Here is a 24,402-nt window from a genome sequence, read left to right on the forward strand (position 1 = left end):
TTAGTTTTGCGTGTGCTTTATGATGTCATAAAGCAATCTTCCACGCGTGTCAAATCAACGCATTTAGTCAGCCTTTTTCAGCTGTGGGATTCTTATAAACACTTTCCCATGTGTGCTCTAGGGGGCGTGCTGTTGCCTGCGTTTTGTAAAGTCACGGATTGTCCACTAGGGAGCTGCTGCACTAAAACTTGAAGTTATTTCAGCAACTCTCTGCACCTTAACCCACCCGGAGCCAACTCATATGTACCCGGAGCAGTGGGCACACGCCAGCTGCGGCACCCGGGCGGCGGTCGAGTGATTGATCGAGCGCACTTCAGCCGAGGTTATTGTCGGTTGCTGTACCTTAGGGGCCTAGGTCCATCTCTTAGACCTTTAGGCCACGGCTACCAACCCCTCCCCCCCCCCCCCAAATAGTAAGAGCTGGTGCTTGGCAGTGGAAGGCCTACAGAGGTTTCTGTTTCTCTGAAGATGCTCTTCACACCTTGAGACGTTTATTTGTCTTGGGTTAGGTTGTTCCACCACTCTTGGGTCTGCACTTACCTTTGTGTTTTTGTCTGCCTCACGCTGATATACAGGATTTGTTAAGGAATATAATCATTTTGTCAATCCTTGTTCATAAGCCTGTCATGCTAAAAAAAATAGCTTTTTTGGTTAGAAACGTCTCTGTCTTTCATATCTCGTATTTAATGCTACCGTGTACACCTCACAGACTCCAGGTGGAGTATTAGATGAAAATGAAGTTTAAACATTCAACTTGTTTCAGTCTTTAATCAACCATTCTTAAATGTCACTACTGATAGTGAATGTCGACATGTTACATGTACAATTTGGATTATATCTTTCAGTGAGCATAACGATTGAGCGCACTGAGCAAGCTGTAAAATTTTCACGTGGTTGCAGATTGACAAGAGCGTCTTAGCGCTATGGTGAAACGTGGTGAGACGATTAAAGGACTGTGACAGTGTGGCTTGGAAGTTAAGACTATACTTTCAGGGATCATTTCTATAGTTTCTAACTGAGAAATGTGATTCGAAAGTGTTACGTCTCCCTAACCACGATGATGAGCTGAGATGTTTTCTCCTTAGCGCGAATCGGGCAACGAGTAATGATTTATAATCATACGCTCCTTGTCATTGATGAACGTTCCTCCTGCGTTTACGCAGGTTAGGAGGGAGAAAGCATGTTCAGAGTGGTTAGCTCTTATTTACAGTCTAAAGAGAAGCTTCACTTGTTTGGTTTTATTTTCTTTTCTGGTACTTTAGTTTTGCGTGTGCTTTATGATGTCATAAAGCAATCTTCCACGCGTGTCAAATCAACGCATTTAGTCAGCCTTTTTCAGCTGTGGGATTCTTATAAACACTTTCCCATGTGTGCTCTAGGGGGCGTGCTGTTGCCTGCGTTTTGTAAAGTCACGGATTGTCCACTAGGGAGCTGCTGCACTAAAACTTGAAGTTATTTCAGCAACTCTCTGCACCTTAACCCACCCGGAGCCAACTCATATGTACCCGGAGCAGTGGGCACACGCCAGCTGCGGCACCCGGGCGGCGGTCGAGTGATTGATCGAGCGCACTTCAGCCGAGGTTATTGTCGGTTGCTGTACCTTAGGGGCCTAGGTCCATCTCTTAGACCTTTAGGCCACGGCTACCAACCCCCCCCCCCCCCCCCCCCCAAATAGTAAGAGCTGGTGCTTGGCAGTGGAAGGCCTACAGAGGTTTATGTTTCTCTGAAGATGCTCTTCACACCTTGAGACGTTTATTTGTCTTGGGTTAGGTTGTTCCACCACTCTTGGGTCTGCACTTACCTTTGTGTTTTTGTCTGCCTCACGCTGATATACAGGATTTGTTAAGGAATATAATCATTTTGTCAATCCTTGTTCATAAGCCTGTCATACTAAAAAAAAAAAGCTTTTTTGGTTAGAAACGTCTCTGTCTTTCATATCTCGTATTTATTGCTACCGTGTACACCTCACAGACTCCAGGTGGAGTATTAGATGAAAATGAAGTTTAAACATTCAACTTGTTTCAGTCTTTAATCAACCATTCTTAAATGTCACTACTGATAGTGAATGTCGACATGTTACATGTACAATTTGGATTATATCTTTCAGTGAGCATAACGATTGAGCGCACTGAGCAAGCTGTAAAATTTTCACGTGGTTGCAGATTGACAAGAGCGTCTTAGCGCTATGGTGAAACGTGGTGAGACGATTAAAGGACTGTGACAGTGTGGCTTGGAAGTTAAGACTATACTTTCAGGGATCATTTCTATAGTTTCTAACTGAGAAATGTGGTTCGAAAGTGTTACGTCTCCCTAACCACGATGATGAGCTGAGATGTTTTCTCCTTAGCGCGAATCGGGCAACGAGTAATGATTTATAATCATACGCTCCTTGTCATTGATGAACGTTCCTCCTGCGTTTACGCAGGTTAGGAGGGAGAAAGCATGTTCAGAGTGGTTAGCTCTTATTTACAGTCTAAAGAGAAGCTTCACTTGTTTGGTTTTTTTTTCTTTTCTGGTACTTTAGTTTTGCGTGTGCTTTATGATGTCATAAAGCAATCTTCCACGCGTGTCAAATCAACGCATTTAGTCAGCCTTTTTCAGCTGTGGGATTCTTATAAACACTTTCACATGTGTGCTCTAGGGGGCGTGCTGTTGCCTGCGTTTTGTAAAGTCACGGATTGTCCACTAGGGAGCTGCTGCACTAAAACTTGAAGTTATTTCAGCAACTCTCTGCACCTTAACCCACCCGGAGCCAACTCATATGTACCCGGAGCAGTGGGCACACGCCAGCTGCGGCACCCGGGCGGCGGTCGAGTGATTGATCGAGCGCACTTCAGCCGAGGTTATTGTCGGTTGCTGTACCTTAGGGGCCTAGGTCCATCTCTTAGACCTTTAGGCCACGGCTACCAACCCCCCCCCCCCCCCCCCCCCAAATAGTAAGAGCTGGTGCTTGGCAGTGGAAGGCCTACAGAGGTTTATGTTTCTCTGAAGATGCTCTTCACACCTTGAGACGTTTATTTGTCTTGGGTTAGGTTGTTCCACCACTCTTGGGTCTGCACTTACCTTTGTGTTTTTGTCTGCCTCACGCTGATATACAGGATTTGTTAAGGAATATAATCATTTTGTCAATCCTTGTTCATAAGCCTGTCATACTAAAAAAAAAAAGCTTTTTTGGTTAGAAACGTCTCTGTCTTTCATATCTCGTATTTATTGCTACCGTGTACACCTCACAGACTCCAGGTGGAGTATTAGATGAAAATGAAGTTTAAACATTCAACTTGTTTCAGTCTTTAATCAACCATTCTTAAATGTCACTACTGATAGTGAATGTCGACATGTTACATGTACAATTTGGATTATATCTTTCAGTGAGCATAACGATTGAGCGCACTGAGCAAGCTGTAAAATTTTCACGTGGTTGCAGATTGACAAGAGCGTCTTAGCGCTATGGTGAAACGTGGTGAGACGATTAAAGGACTGTGACAGTGTGGCTTGGAAGTTAAGACTATACTTTCAGGGATCATTTCTATAGTTTCTAACTGAGAAATGTGATTCGAAAGTGTTACGTCTCCCTAACCACGATGATGAGCTGAGATGTTTTCTCCTTAGCGCGAATCGGGCAACGAGTAATGATTTATAATCATACGCTCCTTGTCATTGATGAACGTTCCTCCTGCGTTTACGCAGGTTAGGAGGGAGAAAGCATGTTCAGAGTGGTTAGCTCTTATTTACAGTCTAAAGAGAAGCTTCACTTGTTTGGTTTTTTTTTCTTTTCTGGTACTTTAGTTTTGCGTGTGCTTTATGATGTCATAAAGCAATCTTCCACGCGTGTCAAATCAACGCATTTAGTCAGCCTTTTTTAGCTGTGGGATTCTTATAAACACTTTCCCATGTGTGCTCTAGGGGGCGTGCTGTTGCCTGCGTTTTGTAAAGTCATGGATTGTCCACTAGGGAGCTGCTGCACTAAAACTTGAAGTTATTTCAGCAACTCTCTGCACCTTAACCCACCCGGAGCCAACTCATATGTACCCGGAGCAGTGGGCACACGCCAGCTGCGGCACCCGGGCGGTGGTCGAGTGATTGATCGAGCGCACTTCAGCCGAGGTTATTGTCGGTTGCTGTACCTTAGGGGCCTAGGTCCATCTCTTAGACCTTTAGGCCACGGCTACCAACCCCCCCCCAAATAGTGAGAGCAGGTGCTTGGCAGTGGAAGGCCTACAGAGGTTTCTGTTTCTCTGAAGATGCTCTTCACACCTTGAGACGTTTATTTGTCTTGGGTTAGGTTGTTCCACCACTCTTGGGTCTGCACTTACCTTTGTGTTTTTGTCTGCCTCACGCTGATATACAGGATTTGTTAAGGAATATAATCATTTTGTCAATCCTTGTTCATAAGCCTGTCATGCTAAAAAAAATAGCTTTTTTGGTTAGAAACGTCTCTGTCTTTCATATCTCGTATTTAATGCTACCGTGTACACCTCACAGACTCCAGGTGGAGTATTAGATGAAAATGAAGTTTAAACATTCAACTTGTTTCAGTCTTTAATCAACCATTCTTAAATGTCACTACTGATAGTGAATGTCGACATGTTACATGTACAATTTGGATTATATCTTTCAGTGAGCATAACGATTGAGCGCACTGAGCAAGCTGTAAAATTTTCACGTGATTGCAGATTGACAAGAGCGTCTTAGCGCTATGGTGAAACGTGGTGAGACGATTAAAGGACTGTGACAGTATGGCTTGGAAGTTAAGACTATACTTTCAGGGATCATTTCTATAGTTTCTAACTGAGAAATGTGATTCGAAAGTGTTACGTCTCCCTAACCACGATGATGAGCTGAGATGTTTTCTCCTTAGCGCGAATCGGGCAACGAGTAATGATTTGTAATCATACGCTCTTTGTCATTGATGAACGTTCCTCCTGCGTTTACGCAGGTTAGGAGGGAGAAAGCATGTTCAGAGTGGTTAGCTCTTATTTACAGTCTAAAGAGAAGCTTCACTTGTTTGGTTTTTTTTTCTTTTCTTGTACTTTAGTTTTGCGTGTGCTTTATGATGTCATAAAGCAATCCTCCACGCGTGTCAAATCAACGCATTTAGTCAGCGTTTTTCAGCTGTGGGATTCTTATAAACACTTTCCCATGTGTGCTCTAGGGGGCGTGCTGTTGCCTGCGTTTTGTAAAGTCACGGATTGTCCACTAGGGAGCTGCTGCACTAAAACTTGAAGTTATTTCAGCAACTCTCTGCACCTTAACCCACCCGGAGCCAACTCATATGTACCCGGAGCAGTGGGCACACGCCAGCTGCGGCACCCGGGCGGCGGTCGAGTGATTGATCGAGCGCACTTCAGCCGAGGTTATTGTCGGTTGCTGTACCTTAGGGGCCTAGGTCCATCTCTTAGACCTTTAGGCCACGGCTACCAACCCCTCCCCCCCCCCCCCCAAATAGTAAGAGCTGGTGCTTGGCAGTGGAAGGCCTACAGAGGTTTATGTTTCTCTGAAGATGCTCTTCACACCTTGAGACGTTTATTTGTCTTGGGTTAGGTTGTTCCACCACTCTTGGGTCTGCACTTACCTTTGTGTTTTTGTCTGCCTCACGCTGATATACAGGATTTGTTAAGGAATATAATCATTTTGTCAATCCTTGTTCATAAGCCTGTCATGCTAAAAAAAATAGCTTTTTTGGTTAGAAACGTCTCTGTCTTTCATATCTCGTATTTAATGCTACCGTGTACACCTCACAGACTCCAGGTGGAGTATTAGATGAAAATGAAGTTTAAACATTCAACTTGTTTCAGTCTTTAATCAACCATTCTTAAATGTCACTACTGATAGTGAATGTCGACATGTTACATGTACAATTTGGATTATATCTTTCAGTGAGCATAACGATTGAGCGCACTGAGCAAGCTGTAAAATTTTCACGTGGTTGCAGATTGACAAGAGCGTCTTAGCGCTATGGTGAAACGTGGTGAGACGATTAAAGGACTGTGACAGTGTGGCTTGGAAGTTAAGACTATACTTTCAGGGATCATTTCTATAGTTTCTAACTGAGAAATGTGATTCGAAAGTGTTACGTCTCCCTAACCACGATGATGAGCTGAGATGTTTTCTCCTTAGCGCGAATCGGGCAACGAGTAATGATTTATAATCATACGCTCCTTGTCATTGATGAACGTTCCTCCTGCGTTTACGCAGGTTAGGAGGGAGAAAGCATGTTCAGAGTGGTTAGCTCTTATTTACAGTCTAAAGAGAAGCTTCACTTGTTTGGTTTTATTTTCTTTTCTGGTACTTTAGTTTTGCGTGTGCTTTATGATGTCATAAAGCAATCTTCCACGCGTGTCAAATCAACGCATTTAGTCAGCCTTTTTCAGCTGTGGGATTCTTATAAACACTTTCCCATGTGTGCTCTAGGGGGCGTGCTGTTGCCTGCGTTTTGTAAAGTCACGGATTGTCCACTAGGGAGCTGCTGCACTAAAACTTGAAGTTATTTCAGCAACTCTCTGCACCTTAACCCACCCGGAGCCAACTCATATGTACCCGGAGCAGTGGGCACACGCCAGCTGCGGCACCCGGGCGGCGGTCGAGTGATTGATCGAGCGCACTTCAGCCGAGGTTATTGTCGGTTGCTGTACCTTAGGGGCCTAGGTCCATCTCTTAGACCTTTAGGCCACGGCTACCAACCCCTCCCCCCCCCCCAAATAGTAAGAGCTGGTGCTTGGCAGTGGAAGGCCTACAGAGGTTTCTGTTTCTCTGAAGATGCTCTTCACACCTTGAGACGTTTATTTGTCTTGGGTTAGGTTGTTCCACCACTCTTGGGTCTGCACTTACCTTTGTGTTTTTGTCTGCCTCACGCTGATATACAGGATTTGTTAAGGAATATAATCATTTTGTCAATCCTTGTTCATAAGCCTGTCATGCTAAAAAAAATAGCTTTTTTGGTTAGAAACGTCTCTGTCTTTCATATCTCGTATTTAATGCTACCGTGTACACCTCACAGACTCCAGGTGGAGTATTAGATGAAAATGAAGTTTAAACATTCAACTTGTTTCAGTCTTTAATCAACCATTCTTAAATGTCACTACTGATAGTGAATGTCGACATGTTACATGTACAATTTGGATTATATCTTTCAGTGAGCATAACGATTGAGCGCACTGAGCAAGCTGTAAAATTTTCACGTGGTTGCAGATTGACAAGAGCGTCTTAGCGCTATGGTGAAACGTGGTGAGACGATTAAAGGACTGTGACAGTGTGGCTTGGAAGTTAAGACTATACTTTCAGGGATCATTTCTATAGTTTCTAACTGAGAAATGTGATTCGAAAGTGTTACGTCTCCCTAACCACGATGATGAGCTGAGATGTTTTCTCCTTAGCGCGAATCGGGCAACGAGTAATGATTTATAATCATACGCTTCTTGTCATTGATGAACGTTCCTCCTGCGTTTACGCAGGTTAGGAGGGAGAAAGCATGTTCAGAGTGGTTAGCTCTTATTTACAGTCTAAAGAGAAGCTTCACTTGTTTGGTTTTTTTTTCTTTTCTGGTACTTTAGTTTTGCGTGTGCTTTATGATGTCATAAAGCAATCCTCCACGCGTGTCAAATCAACGCATTTAGTCAGCCTTTTTCAGCTGTGGGATTCTTATAAACACTTTCCCATGTGTGCTCTAGGGGGCGTGCTGTTGCCTGCGTTTTGTAAAGTCACGGATTGTCCACTAGGGAGCTGCTGCACTAAAACTTGAAGTTATTTCAGCAACTCTCTGCACCTTAACCCACCCGGAGCCAACTCATATGTACCCGGAGCAGTGGGCACACGCCAGCTGCGGCACCCGGGCGGCGGTCGAGTGATTGATCGAGCGCACTTCAGCCGAGGTTATTGTCGGTTGCTGTACCTTAGGGGCCTAGGTCCATCTCTTAGACCTTTAGGCCACGGCTACCAACCCCTCCCCCCCCCCAAATAGTAAGAGCTGGTGCTTGGCAGTGGAAGGCCTACAGAGGTTTATGTTTCTCTGAAGATGCTCTTCACACCTTGAGACGTTTATTTGTCTTGGGTTAGGTTGTTCCACCACTCTTGGGTCTGCACTTACCTTTGTGTTTTTGTCTGCCTCACGCTGATATACAGGATTTGTTAAGGAATATAATCATTTTGTCAATCCTTGTTCATAAGCCTGTCATGCTAAAAAAAATAGCTTTTTTGGTTAGAAACGTCTCTGTCTTTCATATCTCGTATTTAATGCTACCGTGTACACCTCACAGACTCCAGGTGGAGTATTAGATGAAAATGAAGTTTAAACATTCAACTTGTTTCAGTCTTTAATCAACCATTCTTAAATGTCACTACTGATAGTGAATGTCGACATGTTACATGTACAATTTGGATTATATCTTTCAGTGAGCATAACGATTGAGCGCACTGAGCAAGCTGTAAAATTTTCACGTGGTTGCAGATTGACAAGAGCGTCTTAGCGCTATGGTGAAACGTGGTGAGACGATTAAAGGACTGTGACAGTGTGGCTTGGAAGTTAAGACTATACTTTCAGGGATCATTTCTATAGTTTCTAACTGAGAAATGTGATTCGAAAGTGTTACGTCTCCCTAACCACGATGATGAGCTGAGATGTTTTCTCCTTAGCGCGAATCGGGCAACGAGTAATGATTTATAATCATACGCTCCTTGTCATTGATGAACGTTCCTCCTGCGTTTACGCAGGTTAGGAGGGAGAAAGCATGTTCAGAGTGGTTAGCTCTTATTTACAGTCTAAAGAGAAGCTTCACTTGTTTGGTTTTTTTTTCTTTTCTGGTACTTTAGTTTTGCGTGTGCTTTATGATGTCATAAAGCAATCTTCCACGCGTGTCAAATCAACGCATTTAGTCAGCCTTTTTCAGCTGTGGGATTCTTATAAACACTTTCCCATGTGTGCTCTAGGGGGCGTGCTGTTGCCTGCGTTTTGTAAAGTCACGGATTGTCCACTAGGGAGCTGCTGCACTAAAACTTGAAGTTATTTCAGCAACTCTCTGCACCTTAACCCACCCGGAGCCAACTCATATGTACCCGGAGCAGTGGGCACACGCCAGCTGCGGCACCCGGGCGGCGGTCGAGTGATTGATCGAGCGCACTTCAGCCGAGGTTATTGTCGGTTGCTGTACCTTAGGGGCCTAGGTCCATCTCTTAGACCTTTAGGCCACGGCTACCAACCCCTCCCCCCCCCCCCCAAATAGTAAGAGCTGGTGCTTGGCAGTGGAAGGCCTACAGAGGTTTCTGTTTCTCTGAAGATGCTCTTCACACCTTGAGACGTTTATTTGTCTTGGGTTAGGTTGTTCCACCACTCTTGGGTCTGCACTTACCTTTGTGTTTTTGTCTGCCTCACGCTGATATACAGGATTTGTTAAGGAATATAATCATTTTGTCAATCCTTGTTCATAAGCCTGTCATGCTAAAAAAAATAGCTTTTTTGGTTAGAAACGTCTCTGTCTTTCATATCTCGTATTTAATGCTACCGTGTACACCTCACAGACTCCAGGTGGAGTATTAGATGAAAATGAAGTTTAAACATTCAACTTGTTTCAGTCTTTAATCAACCATTCTTAAATGTCACTACTGATAGTGAATGTCGACATGTTACATGTACAATTTGGATTATATCTTTCAGTGAGCATAACGATTGAGCGCACTGAGCAAGCTGTAAAATTTTCACGTGGTTGCAGATTGACAAGAGCGTCTTAGCGCTATGGTGAAACGTGGTGAGACGATTAAAGGACTGTGACAGTGTGGCTTGGAAGTTAAGACTATACTTTCAGGGATCATTTCTATAGTTTCTAACTGAGAAATGTGATTCGAAAGTGTTACGTCTCCCTAACCACGATGATGAGCTGAGATGTTTTCTCCTTAGCGCGAATCGGGCAACGAGTAATGATTTATAATCATACGCTCCTTGTCATTGATGAACGTTCCTCCTGCGTTTACGCAGGTTAGGAGGGAGAAAGCATGTTCAGAGTGGTTAGCTCTTATTTACAGTCTAAAGAGAAGCTTCACTTGTTTGGTTTTATTTTCTTTTCTGGTACTTTAGTTTTGCGTGTGCTTTATGATGTCATAAAGCAATCTTCCACGCGTGTCAAATCAACGCATTTAGTCAGCCTTTTTCAGCTGTGGGATTCTTATAAACACTTTCCCATGTGTGCTCTAGGGGGCGTGCTGTTGCCTGCGTTTTGTAAAGTCACGGATTGTCCACTAGGGAGCTGCTGCACTAAAACTTGAAGTTATTTCAGCAACTCTCTGCACCTTAACCCACCCGGAGCCAACTCATATGTACCCGGAGCAGTGGGCACACGCCAGCTGCGGCACCCGGGCGGCGGTCGAGTGATTGATCGAGCGCACTTCAGCCGAGGTTATTGTCGGTTGCTGTACCTTAGGGGCCTAGGTCCATCTCTTAGACCTTTAGGCCACGGCTACCAACCCCCCCCCCCCCCCCCCCCAAATAGTAAGAGCTGGTGCTTGGCAGTGGAAGGCCTACAGAGGTTTATGTTTCTCTGAAGATGCTCTTCACACCTTGAGACGTTTATTTGTCTTGGGTTAGGTTGTTCCACCACTCTTGGGTCTGCACTTACCTTTGTGTTTTTGTCTGCCTCACGCTGATATACAGGATTTGTTAAGGAATATAATCATTTTGTCAATCCTTGTTCATAAGCCTGTCATACTAAAAAAAAAAAGCTTTTTTGGTTAGAAACGTCTCTGTCTTTCATATCTCGTATTTATTGCTACCGTGTACACCTCACAGACTCCAGGTGGAGTATTAGATGAAAATGAAGTTTAAACATTCAACTTGTTTCAGTCTTTAATCAACCATTCTTAAATGTCACTACTGATAGTGAATGTCGACATGTTACATGTACAATTTGGATTATATCTTTCAGTGAGCATAACGATTGAGCGCACTGAGCAAGCTGTAAAATTTTCACGTGGTTGCAGATTGACAAGAGCGTCTTAGCGCTATGGTGAAACGTGGTGAGACGATTAAAGGACTGTGACAGTGTGGCTTGGAAGTTAAGACTATACTTTCAGGGATCATTTCTATAGTTTCTAACTGAGAAATGTGGTTCGAAAGTGTTACGTCTCCCTAACCACGATGATGAGCTGAGATGTTTTCTCCTTAGCGCGAATCGGGCAACGAGTAATGATTTATAATCATACGCTCCTTGTCATTGATGAACGTTCCTCCTGCGTTTACGCAGGTTAGGAGGGAGAAAGCATGTTCAGAGTGGTTAGCTCTTATTTACAGTCTAAAGAGAAGCTTCACTTGTTTGGTTTTTTTTTCTTTTCTGGTACTTTAGTTTTGCGTGTGCTTTATGATGTCATAAAGCAATCTTCCACGCGTGTCAAATCAACGCATTTAGTCAGCCTTTTTCAGCTGTGGGATTCTTATAAACACTTTCACATGTGTGCTCTAGGGGGCGTGCTGTTGCCTGCGTTTTGTAAAGTCACGGATTGTCCACTAGGGAGCTGCTGCACTAAAACTTGAAGTTATTTCAGCAACTCTCTGCACCTTAACCCACCCGGAGCCAACTCATATGTACCCGGAGCAGTGGGCACACGCCAGCTGCGGCACCCGGGCGGCGGTCGAGTGATTGATCGAGCGCACTTCAGCCGAGGTTATTGTCGGTTGCTGTACCTTAGGGGCCTAGGTCCATCTCTTAGACCTTTAGGCCACGGCTACCAACCCCCCCCCCCCCCCCCCCCCAAATAGTAAGAGCTGGTGCTTGGCAGTGGAAGGCCTACAGAGGTTTATGTTTCTCTGAAGATGCTCTTCACACCTTGAGACGTTTATTTGTCTTGGGTTAGGTTGTTCCACCACTCTTGGGTCTGCACTTACCTTTGTGTTTTTGTCTGCCTCACGCTGATATACAGGATTTGTTAAGGAATATAATCATTTTGTCAATCCTTGTTCATAAGCCTGTCATACTAAAAAAAAAAAGCTTTTTTGGTTAGAAACGTCTCTGTCTTTCATATCTCGTATTTATTGCTACCGTGTACACCTCACAGACTCCAGGTGGAGTATTAGATGAAAATGAAGTTTAAACATTCAACTTGTTTCAGTCTTTAATCAACCATTCTTAAATGTCACTACTGATAGTGAATGTCGACATGTTACATGTACAATTTGGATTATATCTTTCAGTGAGCATAACGATTGAGCGCACTGAGCAAGCTGTAAAATTTTCACGTGGTTGCAGATTGACAAGAGCGTCTTAGCGCTATGGTGAAACGTGGTGAGACGATTAAAGGACTGTGACAGTGTGGCTTGGAAGTTAAGACTATACTTTCAGGGATCATTTCTATAGTTTCTAACTGAGAAATGTGGTTCGAAAGTGTTACGTCTCCCTAACCACGATGATGAGCTGAGATGTTTTCTCCTTAGCGCGAATCGGGCAACGAGTAATGATTTATAATCATACGCTCCTTGTCACTGATGAACGTTCCTCCTGCGTTTACGCAGGTTAGGAGGGAGAAAGCATGTTCAGAGTGGTTAGCTCTTATTTACAGTCTAAAAAGAAGCTTCACTTGTTTGGTTTTTTTTTTTTTTGGTACTTTAGTTTTGCGTGTGCTTTATGATGTCATAAAGCAATCTTCCACGCGTGTCAAATCAACGCATTTAGTCAGCGTTTTTCAGCTGTGGGATTCTTATAAACACTTTCCCATGTGTGCTCTAGGGGGCGTGCTGTTGCCTGCGTTTTGTAAAGTCACGGATTGTCCACTAGGGCGCTGCTGCACTAAAACTTGAAGTTATTTCAGCAACTCTCTGCACCTTAACCCACCCGGAGCCAACTCATATGTACCCGGAGCAGTGGGCACACGCCAGCTGCGGCACCCGGGCGGCGGTCGAGTGATTGATCGAGCGCACTTCAGCCGAGGTTATTGTCGGTTGCTGTACCTTAGGGGCCTAGGTCCATCTCTTAGACCTTTAGGCCACGGCTACCAACCCCCCCCCCCCAAATAGTGAGAGCAGGTGCTTGGCAGTGGAAGGCCTACAGAGGTTTATGTTTCTCTGAAGATGCTCTTCACACCTTGAGACGTTTATTTGTCTTGGGTAAGGTTGTTCCACCACTCTTGGGTCTGCACTTACCTTTGTGTTTTTTTTCTGCCTCACGCTGTTTTACAGGATTGTCCACTAGAGCAGCCGTATTCAATTAAACAGGTCCAGTCCAGGTCCAGTACTCACACGTACACACACACTATATATAATAAATATCTTCTTGCCTTGTTTTGCTTATCAAATTAAATAAATTCAGTCTTATTCAAGTACTTTTTGATTATTCATTGTAAGAAAACAAATGGCAATTGTTTGCTTATGTATGTTTCATTTATGTTCTTTTGTGTTGTGGTCATTGACGTCATAAGGCAATATATGCCCGAAGATTCTTAGACTTCTATGACGTTTTGGGTAAATTACTCTCGTCATATCAACGCATTTAGTCAGCGTTTTTCAACTGTGGGATTTACACTTTCTCATACGATGTTTAGGGCGTGTGCTGTGAGCTGACTTTTATAAATCTCTTATTTCAAGTGTAAGAAAAGAAGAAAACATGTTTTGAATGGTAAACTAAAATCTTACGTTAAACTAGCGTTGGGTGGATTACGCACATTATATGAACGTGGGATTCATATAACCACATTCTCACACAAGGTTTAAGAATGCATTTTAATCAGCTCTTATTTCAAGTCTAAGAGAAGAAGAAAACATGTTTAAAATCTGACGTTAAATGAATTTATATTTCTCTTTTGTTTTAAGCCTGTTTTGAGTGTGACAATAGTATTACACCTAAATTATAAAAGGTGCATTCTAACACAAACATATGACGTGCCTAAATCAAAAAATTGTTTTCGGATTGTTTATTACATATTTTGCATATGTAATTGTTTTCATGACATGTGTGTTTGGTCTGGTCTTGACTTGGTGTTAATGTCATGCAATGCATGCTTAAGCCAATATATCCAGTAAGCTCTCTTACTTAATTAATTATGTTTACAAAGAGTGATTGTGTTGCCATTGGAAACTAAACTGGAAGTGTACCAGCCTAAAATACGGATGTTAGATAAATAGGCTGTCCCTACAAATTTCTCCTTGTGTGTGTGTTTGTTGGTTTCGTGTGTTGAACAGTTTTGAGCTGGTGTATTCATACTGGACATTTACCCAATCTATGATATATGTAAAAAAAATAATTTAGATCTTATATGCAGCTGGACAGCGACATAGAGAACTGTGAAAAAAAGAATATGTGAGACCCTTCTGAGAACACTGAGACATTCTGAGAACATTGTTGTACACCAATCCTCTGCTTCAAAGGAAAAGTCATTCCTCTCATGAGTTCCTCCTGCAATTTCTATCACAGCTGGTCCGGTTTCATTATTAGTATCAGTTTCATTCAAAGTACGTCCTGCAGAACATTGAAATTAAATAAACCCCTTGAGGACAGAATCCTTCACCCATACCTCACCCACACCTCACCCAGACATCACCCCCACCTCACCCAGACATCACCCACACCTCACACAGACATCACCCATACCTCACCCACACCTCACCCAGACATCACTCACACCTGAGAGCATGAAGATGAATCCATGCAATTCACACTGAAAAACGTTATAGCTTGTCATCGTGGCTGGAAAGACATTCCAAATTAGAAACAGCACAGTTTATATAAGTTACAATTAACTATATAATTACAAATACATCTATTTTTTTAGAGTGATTCAGTTTCTTTTAAGTTCTATATAAAGTTTTTTTGGAATGTTATTATCCCTTGAGGTAACTGAACTGAAGGTAACCAATTAAATTTGGTTAAATTAATTTACCACTTCGTCATCACATCTGATCCCCAGGTAAAGCGAGAGTGGAAATTTGTAGGCCGATTGCATAGTGAGAGACTGTTAGAATACATGTTATAGAACACAGAGTAAATAATTAATAGTGAGAGACTATTTGAATACATGTTATAGAACACAGAGTAAATAATTAATAGTGAGAGACTGTTAGAATACATGTTATAGAACACAGAGTAAATAATTAGTAGTGAGAGACTATTAGAATACATGTTATAGAACACAGAGTAAATAATTAGTAGTGAGAGACTATTAGAATACATGTTATAGAACACAGAGTAAATAATTAATAGTGAGAGACTATTCGAATACATGTTATAGAACACAGAGTAAATAATTATTAGTGAGAGACTATTAGAATACATGTTATAGAACACAGAGTAAATAATAGTGAGAGACTATTAGAATACATGTTATAGAACACAGAGTAAATAATTAACAGCAATTACAAAATCTGGGATTGTTTTTGGATTAGGGGTCCAGAACTGACCTGCAGTATGTAGCTAATAAAGTGACAATACAAGCGATAATCTTAATGCTTGGTGTTAGTCAAACACACACACACACACACACACACACGCGAACGCGCCCAGCGCGTGATCCCGCGTCACAGGTCTTCCGCGCTTGTTTACAGTGTCTCGGTTAAAACGGCAGTGCAGCTGCAGCCGCGACTGGCCTACACGTTACCACACGCGTATTAACACGTTAAAGGTGTGTTTAGTTCGTGTTTTTATTGTTATTTTCCCTCTAACCATGTCGAGGCGGTCGTACCCACACGCGGCCGCTCGCTAACGTCGTGTGGTGTGAGGTGCGTCCCCCGGTGGTTATGTTGGCCAGGCCCTGAGGGAGCAGCCGGGCGTGTTGGAGCTTCACCTCTCGCCTCGCCGGGATGAACTGGATCTTCCCCCTGTCCAAGGGCCCCGGAGCGGCGCCGCCTCTCAACAGCTTACAGAAACAGAGACGGCGGCAGGTCGAGTCGCTCAAGGCCGCTCACTCCAGGTGCGTGGCGGGCTAGCCGCGGCTAATGCAGCTAGCGTAGCTTAGCTTAGCGTAGCTTAGCATAGCATATCTTCACGTATAAGTCATAAATTTGTTAATTCACCTGGTAAAACACTGGTTCTACCCTGTCAGGGGGGTATTTTAAGTAAGTCTCGATAACTGCCCCACTAACTGCCCCACTAGCGACCAGCTAGCCTGCCCTGGCGGAGGCCGCGTTGCTACGCAACTAAGCTAGCGGGCTAGCGCGCGCTCCTCAGATTAAAGTATTAAAGTATTACTTGTGTTTACACCAGCAGCGAGCTCGGGGTCGGTCCTTAACCGCCCGGGGAAACGTGACACACACATACACACACTCACACACAATCAGACACACACTCACACTACACACATACACACACACACTACACACTCAGACACTCACACTACACACATACACACGCACACAGCTTGTCGGGTTAGTTACCCTGGTGGGGCATCTCTACACCGTGACGAGGTTAGTCCGACCTGTTTGAGCAGCTTTGATTATCAACCCATCATGATCGCATTGTTAGAGATCAGTCGGCACCGTATAGATCAGGGGTGCTCATTACGTCGATCGCGATCGACCGGTCGATCGCGAAGGAACTGTCGGTCGATCGCGAAGGAATGTGCGTAGATCGCGTCACATAAAATAGTAGTAGATGAATCGCACATCTGCACTGACGGTTGTATTTTGATTGACATTCACGGCAGCCAATCTGCAATCCACTCAACAAATTACGTTCGCCGCCACCCCGGTAGATCTTTCTGACTGGGTCATCTTATAAGTAGCTCGCAAGCTGAAAACAGTGGGCACCCCTGGTATAGATGATATAAATGACTGATTTGTATTTAATTGAGTGTTAAATAGGTTATTCAGGGCCCATTAAGCTTGCTGCGGTGTGCTGGAGTTTGTAAGGTTATTATTATAGTGTATTACTAGTATTTGACTGTATCATACGGAAATACACTCCAGTTCTAAGTAAATTGGTGAATTTGAGTTCACAGCTAGTAAACACATTGTGAATGACACCAGAGATGACGCCTCCATCTGTGTGTGTGATTATTGTCAGTACATTTCCCCAGACTCTCAGATTCTAGGTAACCTGATGGTTAATGATCCGGTGTGTGATGTTTCAGTATTGCAGAGATCCAGAATGATGTGGAGTACAGAATCCCCTTCACCGTCAACAATTCAACCATCAGCGTCAACATGTGAGTGGGACCAGGCCACATACGTCCTTTAAAAACACCCTGCTGTGTGTGTGTGTGTGTGTGTGTGTGTGTGTGTGTGTGGGGGGGGGGGGGGGGGGGTATTTGATGGAAGGTAGCCTAGAATGAGTGCAGCGTGACTGTGTCTAACAGAATTGTGTGTAAGTCTTGGCGTAGATGTATTGGAATGATACATGACAGAGTTTGTAACTGGTGTTTGTGTTTTATGTTCCTGACCCGTCCACACAGTTTGCTTCCCCCGCAGTTCCCTCAGGAGAAGCCCGTGGTTACCGTGTATCCTCCGGTCGGACATCATTTGGTGGACAGTAACAATGGCACTGTGGTAACCAGCCCCCTCGTGACCAACGTAAGCCTGTCACACTTTTGGCTTTTCCATCATATGAAATGCTCATGCAAAAAGCAAATTGGGGGGAGGTGTTGTGGCACTGTGTGTGCACGTGGAATTAGTGTCCTAGTATCTCCCTGCTCTGCTCAGTTTGGCATGCACTCGGACCTGGGGAAGGTTGTCCAGGGCTTGCTGGATGAGTTCTGGAAGAGTCCACCTGTCGTGCGTCCAGGAGCTCCGGGTTTTCCCTTGTGAGTAGGCGCAGGCTTCTAACCCTGTGGGCACCTTTATGTGACATCACTTGTTCTTATACACCGAGGCAGACCTGTTTAAAATGTGGTATGTAATCTCTGAAACAGGCCATTAGGTGTCAGTATAATGAAAATCATTGGAAGAATAACTTCTTGCTTCTTTAAAACTAAACTAATCTTTAGTTAGCTGCCACCTCTCCTGCCATCTGTGGTCTGTTGTTTGCACACAGTTCAATATGACATTTCTGATCATAACAAAGATATTAATAACCTGGCTTTGGTCTAGAGGTTATTTTTGGTCAGAGCTAGCTGCACGAGGACATAAAAGTTCCCAGCCATAACGTCCCATTTTGCGGATTCTTACCCCATTTCTCTCTCTCTTCTCGTTTCTTTCTAGCATGTATAAGCCGACTGCGATGCCCCCCTATTCGACCCAGAGCTTCCATTTTGTCCCCGCCTTTCCCACACAGGACAGCCAGCGGTCTGTGGTGGCCGCCCCAGCCCCGCCCCCAGGGGTGGAGCTGCAGCAGGCCCCACCCCGCCCACCTGCACCAACTTATGGGCTCATCACAGACCTTCCGCTGCCCGTACCCACTGCTGACTCGCAGGTGCAAAGATTCTTGTTGTTGTGGCATTTTTTGCCTAAACAGAGGCAGGTGTATATCAGGTCTGGAAATCCAGCTTAATATAATTCAGTGTAGTACAAACTAAAAAGGAAACCGCAGCACAACGCAGTGTGATGTTTACATGGTTCAGTTTATCAGCGTTAAGTCCCTGGCAAACATCCTTGCTGTGTGTCAGAAGGTCGTAGTATCCGGTGACTGTGAAAAGGGAGACGTCTAGGACCAAAGATGAGCTCGTGGAAGGGGACGAGGTTTGGTAAAGCGGATCTGTAGTGTCTCTGAGGAGACTTCTGCCCCTCCTCTCTTAAACACGGCTGAGAAAGTCTCTGTCTGTCCACATCTGCCATCCAAAACTGGCCTAAAATCCCAACCATTAGGACAAGTCACACAGAGAGAGTGCGCGCACACACACACACACACCCGTGTTTCTTGCTGCTTGGATGACTCGGGGGGGGGGGGGGGGGGGGGGGGGTTGTGTGAGGTGGAGTTGTGTGTGCTAGCAGTCATAGACTTGCGTGTGTAGACTTCTGGCTTTGAAAAGTTCGACCTTCTGACTAGCAGTGGACTGTGTTGACCTCACCGTGTCATGTTCATGGGGCAGCTAATGTGTTGTAAGCTCTCATCATGCGCTGTGTGGTCTGGTGGTAGGGCCGTAGAACGAGGTCAGAAGTCATGTCGGGAGATCCATCTGATCCTGATTTAGGAGTAGCTATTGTGACCAAAAGGTCCGTGTGACGTGGGTAAATCCTGACATGTATCCTCCTGATGAGGATCATCTTTGTGTCACGTGACTGTCCTGATTTATCCAAGCGGAGAACATGGGGAACGTCTAAGACTGCTCCGCGTATTATAGGGGGATATACATCTAAATGAAAGAAGAGATTAATAAACTTGACCAGCGATTGTGTGCCGCTTTGAACAATCTTGCACTGTTTACAGGCTGGACTCAACGGACACATCTACAAAATGCCTGAAATCCCCGAATCATTTCCAGAACTTTCTGAAATGAGGTAAGATGGACAGGGCTCACCAGCACCTAAAAGTGTGTGTGTGTGTGTGTGTGTGTGCGTGCACATTTTGTTTTGGCAGTGTTAAGTAAACATCCATGCTCATTAAATGGTGTGTGTGTGTGTGTGTGTGTGTGTGGCCCTCTCCACAGTGCGTCTCAGCTGAAGGAACTGACGGAGAAGGACGAGGTGCTGTTGGAATTGTTTGCGTGTCTGCCCCAGCTCAAGCAGGTCTCCTCTGATAAAGAAGACCTGGTGGAGAGCATCGTTGTCATGGCGAGTAAGTTAAAGGGGCGGAGACTGTGCAATATGGAGTGTTGAATCCTCCCCTACACAATGCCTTAGAGTGCCTCATAGCGCCACCTTGTGTCAAACCATCAACCTGCTGCAGTTTATGAAACATCTGTTCAGACTAGGGATGTCCCGATCCAGCTTTTTGAACTTCCGATCCGATACCGATATTTATTTGCACTTCAGATACCGATATTGGCCGATACCGGCCTATCCGAGCATGTATTAAAGTTTAAAGTTATTTAGCCAACTTACACAGAACAGAATCCTTTGCACTTTCCAAATCGTTATGTTTATTACATTTACCGAAGCGCAGACAGCGCACATAAAACACGTTTACATAGAACATGTGTGACTCAAACAACGACGAGCACTGGACGCTGCGCGAACGCACATTAAGTAGACAAACCACACAAACCCCACGTGATGACGAGACGAGCCACAGGTGAGGATTATCACAAGACGCAACCGCACCCACGGAGATACACAGACGCAGAGTAGACGCAGACAACGTTAACACACGCCCAACAGGGAGGGGTCGGGGACCGTAACGTGAGAGTTCTTTTCTTATAATCTCACCTTAAAGAAAAATACACGTTTACATTTTATACTTTCAGTTTATTAAGTGTGAGCACTTTTAAAATAAAAATGCATTTGGTAGCAACAGCTTTTGGGTGACTTCTTAATTATTTCAATCATAATAATAATGCACTGGTTAGTGTCCCAGTAGGAGTCCACTGTTGCAGATATAGACACCTCAAAGATGTCCTCTGTTTATTGTCCTGGATTACCTTTCTTGAAGGTAGATTTATGATTACCCTTTTCACCAGCCATCAGTAACTACCAACTACCAGTAACTATTTGCTGATTAATATTGATATAATACTAGTTTTAACATGTTGCTTCTGTACATAGTCAGGAAACAGCTCAAATAAATACATTTTTAATAACACTAAACCCCGAATTGGATCGAATCGGATCGAATCGATTAAATCGGATTAAATTGAAATAAATCGATTCCTAATCTTCAGAATCGGATCGATTCTTGGAATTTGAATCGATACCCAGCCCTAATTAGGTGTGTTTGAATAATACACAATGGTTGGTAAGGAGAAACTGACCTGTTTATTTAGCAATTAATAAACTCAAAATAGACAAAATAATAAATAACAAACAGAAATGGCATCAGTAAACCAAGGCTTAAAAAGCCATAAGTGCAAATAATATTGTAAATTGTATTTAAAAAGCAAAACACACAACCTGAGTAGAAAATAGTCTATTACCAGCATCAGTACTCTTGAGTGCTGTACTCATCAGTGCTCTTGAACAAGTGTAAACCAAAGCTTAAAAAAATATCAATGCAAATATCGTAAACTATTTAAAAGCAGTTTCTGCCAGTGTTAGTTGTGTAGGACCTTTCTTTTTGTCTTCGGTTTTCTTTAGAAACTCTTCATGTTGTTTGTGGTGGTATTTGGCTAAATGCTTGATTAGATTGGTTGTATTAAAGGTTCTTACAGCTTTACCACTACGCTTGACTTTACTGTGGCATATGTTGCACTCTACCTCTTCGTCTTTGACGTCCTTTAAGGTAAAATAATCCCACACAACTGACATTTTTACCGATAACTTCAAATTTACATGGCCGTCTTAATGGTTAGGAGATGCTATTCTCGTGTGCTGAAGGTGTGCTGGAAAATGCGGACCAGATTTTACTCTCACTGGCGAAAACAGCAAAAACTGGAATGGATTATCTAAATGGGGAAAACCTGGATCGGACTTTCAAAAAAAAAATGGATCGGTAGTCTGGATCTGCATTTTCTCGTGCCTGCCGAACCGATACACATTTTTTGCAAATATCGGCAGCCTATCCGATCCAAATATCGGATTGGGACAAGCCTAGTTCAGACTGCAGGGCTGTATCTCCTACACGGAGAACTCTCTTTCTTGGTTACCACGTCTCACTGGGTCCAGGCACGAGGTTGCAGAATATAAGACAGATGTGGTGTGTGGGGGAACAGGACTCAGAGAGACAGAAGAGACGTTTTCTGTTGTCATGCTGCTTGATGATACACAGTATAGTTGTATACAGTTATATATTTAGATATATTTATGTTTATTTTTATATATTTAGATATATTTATATGTTTATTTTTATATATTTAGATATATTTATATGTTTATTTTTATATATTTAGATATATTTATATGTTTACTTGTCAACTGATTTTTCTGTGCAGAAAAGAACCTGCAGCTCGAGCCTCAGTTGGAGGGAAAAAGACAAGAGATGCTGTTTAAGGTACATACACATACTTAACACACACACACTCATACACACACACTCAACACTAACACACACACACTTAACACATGCTCACACTTAACACAGACACAACTACACTTAACATACACACGCACACTTACATGCACACCAACACATGCACTCATACACACACAAGAATACACAACCACACACACTAACAACCACACGAGACAGGAGATGCTGTTTATGGTACACACACTAACACAACCACACACACACTGTCTCATGCACGTTTACTAATGTACAAACAATCTCACACTCATACGTTTCATCGTTGTGTGCGTGTGTGTCCATGTGTGCAGTACGAGCAGCTGATCCAGATGAAATCAGCTTTCCAGACCAAAATGCAGAGACAACATGAACTTGGTGAGGTATGGTTGATCCACCACAACCCCGCCCACCACCATCAACCCCCGCCCACCACCATCAACCCCCCGCCCACCACCACAACCCTGCCCACTCTCACACCACCGACCTTCCACCACAACCCCGCCCACTATCAGTTATAATCTAGATGACAAATTTATAATAATAATACTTAAATGGCGGTTATAGACCAAATGTACATGATGAGATGATGTAGACATAACGTAATTCCACACAGGAGAGCAAACCTGTCAGATTTCTGACATGGATCAGGTTCATTTCTCAAGGGGCAGTAAAGAGGTTATTTTGTGTAAACACACTAGAGCCTATGTATAAGTGTAAAAGTTCCTGCCCCAGTGGCGGTACACCTGGGATATAAACTAGTCCATACGTCTTTATGAAACTGCCCCTTACGCCATTCAAATTTGTTAAGAGGACAGAGATTCACTGGACAACAAAACATGCATTCTTTAAATCAATGCTTTTAAATCAGACTAGCAACAAGTCTGTCTCTGTCAGTCGTAGCTCTGCTGTGTTTAGAAGGGACTTAATTAAATGTCTGAATTGGAGATATGTGAAAATTTGACTTTGACAAATTATATTTCACCATGACTTCAAGGATGGACATCAAAACTCCGTCCGAAAACAAACAGGGTTCATACGGGTGCTACAGGTTTGAAAAGTGCTGAGTGCTTGAAAATGCGTGAAATTGTAACTTCATTTAGTGTTTCATCAAATAGCTACTGAATGAATAGTTCACTTCTTTGTTACATATACAAGCGAGAAAGGTCCCCCCAGAGCTGAGAGCCCTAATCAGACCAAATGGGGCAGCAGTGTTGGCACGTTGTTTGACCGTGTCATGTGACCGCGGCACGTGACTGTCTCACGTGACTGTCTCGCTGGGCCGGTGCAGATTCAACAGCCTCTCTCTCCCTCCACAGAACTGCAGCCCGAGTGCCCTGCAGGCCAGGTTGAAGGTGGCAGCCCATCAGGCCGAGGAGGAGTCGGAGGAGACGGCTGAGAGCTTCTTGGAAGGCAAGACGGAGATCGACGACTTCCTCGCCAGCTTCATGGAGAAGAGAACGGTAAGCGCGCTGTGCACGGAACGTTATCCAAATGTATCGCTTGCAATGCCGTTTTAAAGGAGTGTTGACCTTTGACCTCTGACCCGTGCCGCGTCCTCCGCTTGTAGCTCTGCCACAGCAGAAGGGCAAAGGAGGAGAAGTTGCAGCAGGCGATCAGCACGCACGGACCTTTCCCGCCAGCACATTAGGACCGCCCACCGCCCCCGGGTCAGTGCTCAAACCCCTCCCCCTTCCCGTCCAGAATGACAGGGCATGTTCCATCGCTGGATAAGACATCTCTTCACCTGGCTTCTTTAATGTCTGAGATCCAGCTTCAACGGGGAGCCGTACCTCTGTGCTGTACCGTTCGTGTTGCCCTCATTTCCCAATGTCCTGACTGCTTGTGTTAAACCTTTCAATCGTAGGTCTGGGTGTGTCCTACAGCAGATCCGCCCGCCCCCTCCCCCGATGCCACGCCCCACTGCCAGATGGAGCAAGGCCAGACGCCAGGTCCCCGCGGTGATCTCTCCAAAGTTCCAGAGCCACCAGGCCCCAGGCCGGCCTCAAACACAGGGCCACGCTGACCGATGACGTACGCGAGGGCCGTGGGCGTTGGGCCCCGGTTCTGGGAGTCCCGTGGCGTTCGACGAGCAGTCTGGCCTCGTGTGGTTGAGGGGTGGCAGGGCTGTTCCTCTCTCAGCTAGACAGCCTGTCGAGTTGACGTTAGTGAACCGTTTGATGAGAACGGGGAGGTACTGCTACGCACCTCACACTAGAGCTCACGCCAGATAAAAAAAAAAAACTTTATTTAATATTGTTGATAATAGGCTTTATTATAATCAGACATTGTATTATATGTTTATTTAATTTGATAGATTAATAAAACATTTAGAATAATCACTGTTGGCCTGATCTGAATCTCCTTGAATGCAACTGCGTCGGGCACGAGCGTGAAGCAACTGACAGTGTCCTCTTACTGCTGTTCTGGGATCAGTTACGTGTGTATATAATGTCCAATAAAACAGGTAAAC

General features: G+C 44.1%; 1 protein-coding gene and 10 non-coding genes across 11 annotated transcripts; all 11 read left to right on the plus strand.

The window, feature by feature from the left end:
- Positions 1–977: 977 nt before the first annotated feature.
- LOC143527965 (small nucleolar RNA U3) lies at positions 978–1,194 on the plus strand. The gene has a single exon (XR_013134320.1). It is a non-coding gene; the product is annotated as a small nucleolar RNA U3 (small nucleolar RNA).
- Positions 1,195–2,239: 1,045 nt separating this feature from the next.
- LOC143527981 (small nucleolar RNA U3) lies at positions 2,240–2,456 on the plus strand. Its single transcript, XR_013134327.1, has one exon. It is a non-coding gene; the product is annotated as a small nucleolar RNA U3 (small nucleolar RNA).
- A 1,045-nt stretch (positions 2,457–3,501) lies between these two features.
- Positions 3,502–3,718, plus strand: LOC143527968 (small nucleolar RNA U3). The gene has a single exon (XR_013134321.1). It is a non-coding gene; the product is annotated as a small nucleolar RNA U3 (small nucleolar RNA).
- A 1,032-nt stretch (positions 3,719–4,750) lies between these two features.
- Positions 4,751–4,967, plus strand: LOC143528145 (small nucleolar RNA U3). The gene has a single exon (XR_013134374.1). It is a non-coding gene; the product is annotated as a small nucleolar RNA U3 (small nucleolar RNA).
- Positions 4,968–6,009: 1,042 nt separating this feature from the next.
- On the plus strand, positions 6,010–6,226 carry LOC143527972 (small nucleolar RNA U3). The gene has a single exon (XR_013134323.1). It is a non-coding gene; the product is annotated as a small nucleolar RNA U3 (small nucleolar RNA).
- Positions 6,227–7,265: 1,039 nt separating this feature from the next.
- LOC143527995 (small nucleolar RNA U3) lies at positions 7,266–7,482 on the plus strand. Its single transcript, XR_013134332.1, has one exon. It is a non-coding gene; the product is annotated as a small nucleolar RNA U3 (small nucleolar RNA).
- A 1,038-nt stretch (positions 7,483–8,520) lies between these two features.
- LOC143527974 (small nucleolar RNA U3) lies at positions 8,521–8,737 on the plus strand. The gene has a single exon (XR_013134325.1). It is a non-coding gene; the product is annotated as a small nucleolar RNA U3 (small nucleolar RNA).
- Positions 8,738–9,778: 1,041 nt separating this feature from the next.
- Positions 9,779–9,995, plus strand: LOC143527978 (small nucleolar RNA U3). Its single transcript, XR_013134326.1, has one exon. It is a non-coding gene; the product is annotated as a small nucleolar RNA U3 (small nucleolar RNA).
- A 1,044-nt stretch (positions 9,996–11,039) lies between these two features.
- LOC143527984 (small nucleolar RNA U3) lies at positions 11,040–11,256 on the plus strand. Its single transcript, XR_013134328.1, has one exon. It is a non-coding gene; the product is annotated as a small nucleolar RNA U3 (small nucleolar RNA).
- Positions 11,257–12,301: 1,045 nt separating this feature from the next.
- On the plus strand, positions 12,302–12,518 carry LOC143528005 (small nucleolar RNA U3). Its single transcript, XR_013134334.1, has one exon. It is a non-coding gene; the product is annotated as a small nucleolar RNA U3 (small nucleolar RNA).
- A 2,930-nt stretch (positions 12,519–15,448) lies between these two features.
- On the plus strand, positions 15,449–24,271 carry vps37a (VPS37A subunit of ESCRT-I). The gene is made up of 12 exons (XM_077013600.1): positions 15,449–15,873; positions 17,032–17,106; positions 17,353–17,470; positions 17,600–17,700; positions 18,098–18,308; positions 19,263–19,333; positions 19,483–19,610; positions 21,859–21,917; positions 22,244–22,312; positions 23,249–23,392; positions 23,500–23,599; positions 23,797–24,271. Exons 1-11 carry the CDS (start codon positions 15,764–15,766, stop codon positions 23,578–23,580), a joined length of 1,167 nt encoding a protein of 388 aa, XP_076869715.1. The 5' UTR covers positions 15,449–15,763; the 3' UTR covers positions 23,581–23,599; positions 23,797–24,271.
- Positions 24,272–24,402: the final 131 nt, after the last annotated feature.

The sequence above is a fragment of the Brachyhypopomus gauderio genome, chromosome 1 (assembly GCF_052324685.1).
Source record: "Brachyhypopomus gauderio isolate BG-103 chromosome 1, BGAUD_0.2, whole genome shotgun sequence".
Classification (NCBI taxonomy): domain Eukaryota; kingdom Metazoa; phylum Chordata; class Actinopteri; order Gymnotiformes; family Hypopomidae; genus Brachyhypopomus; species Brachyhypopomus gauderio.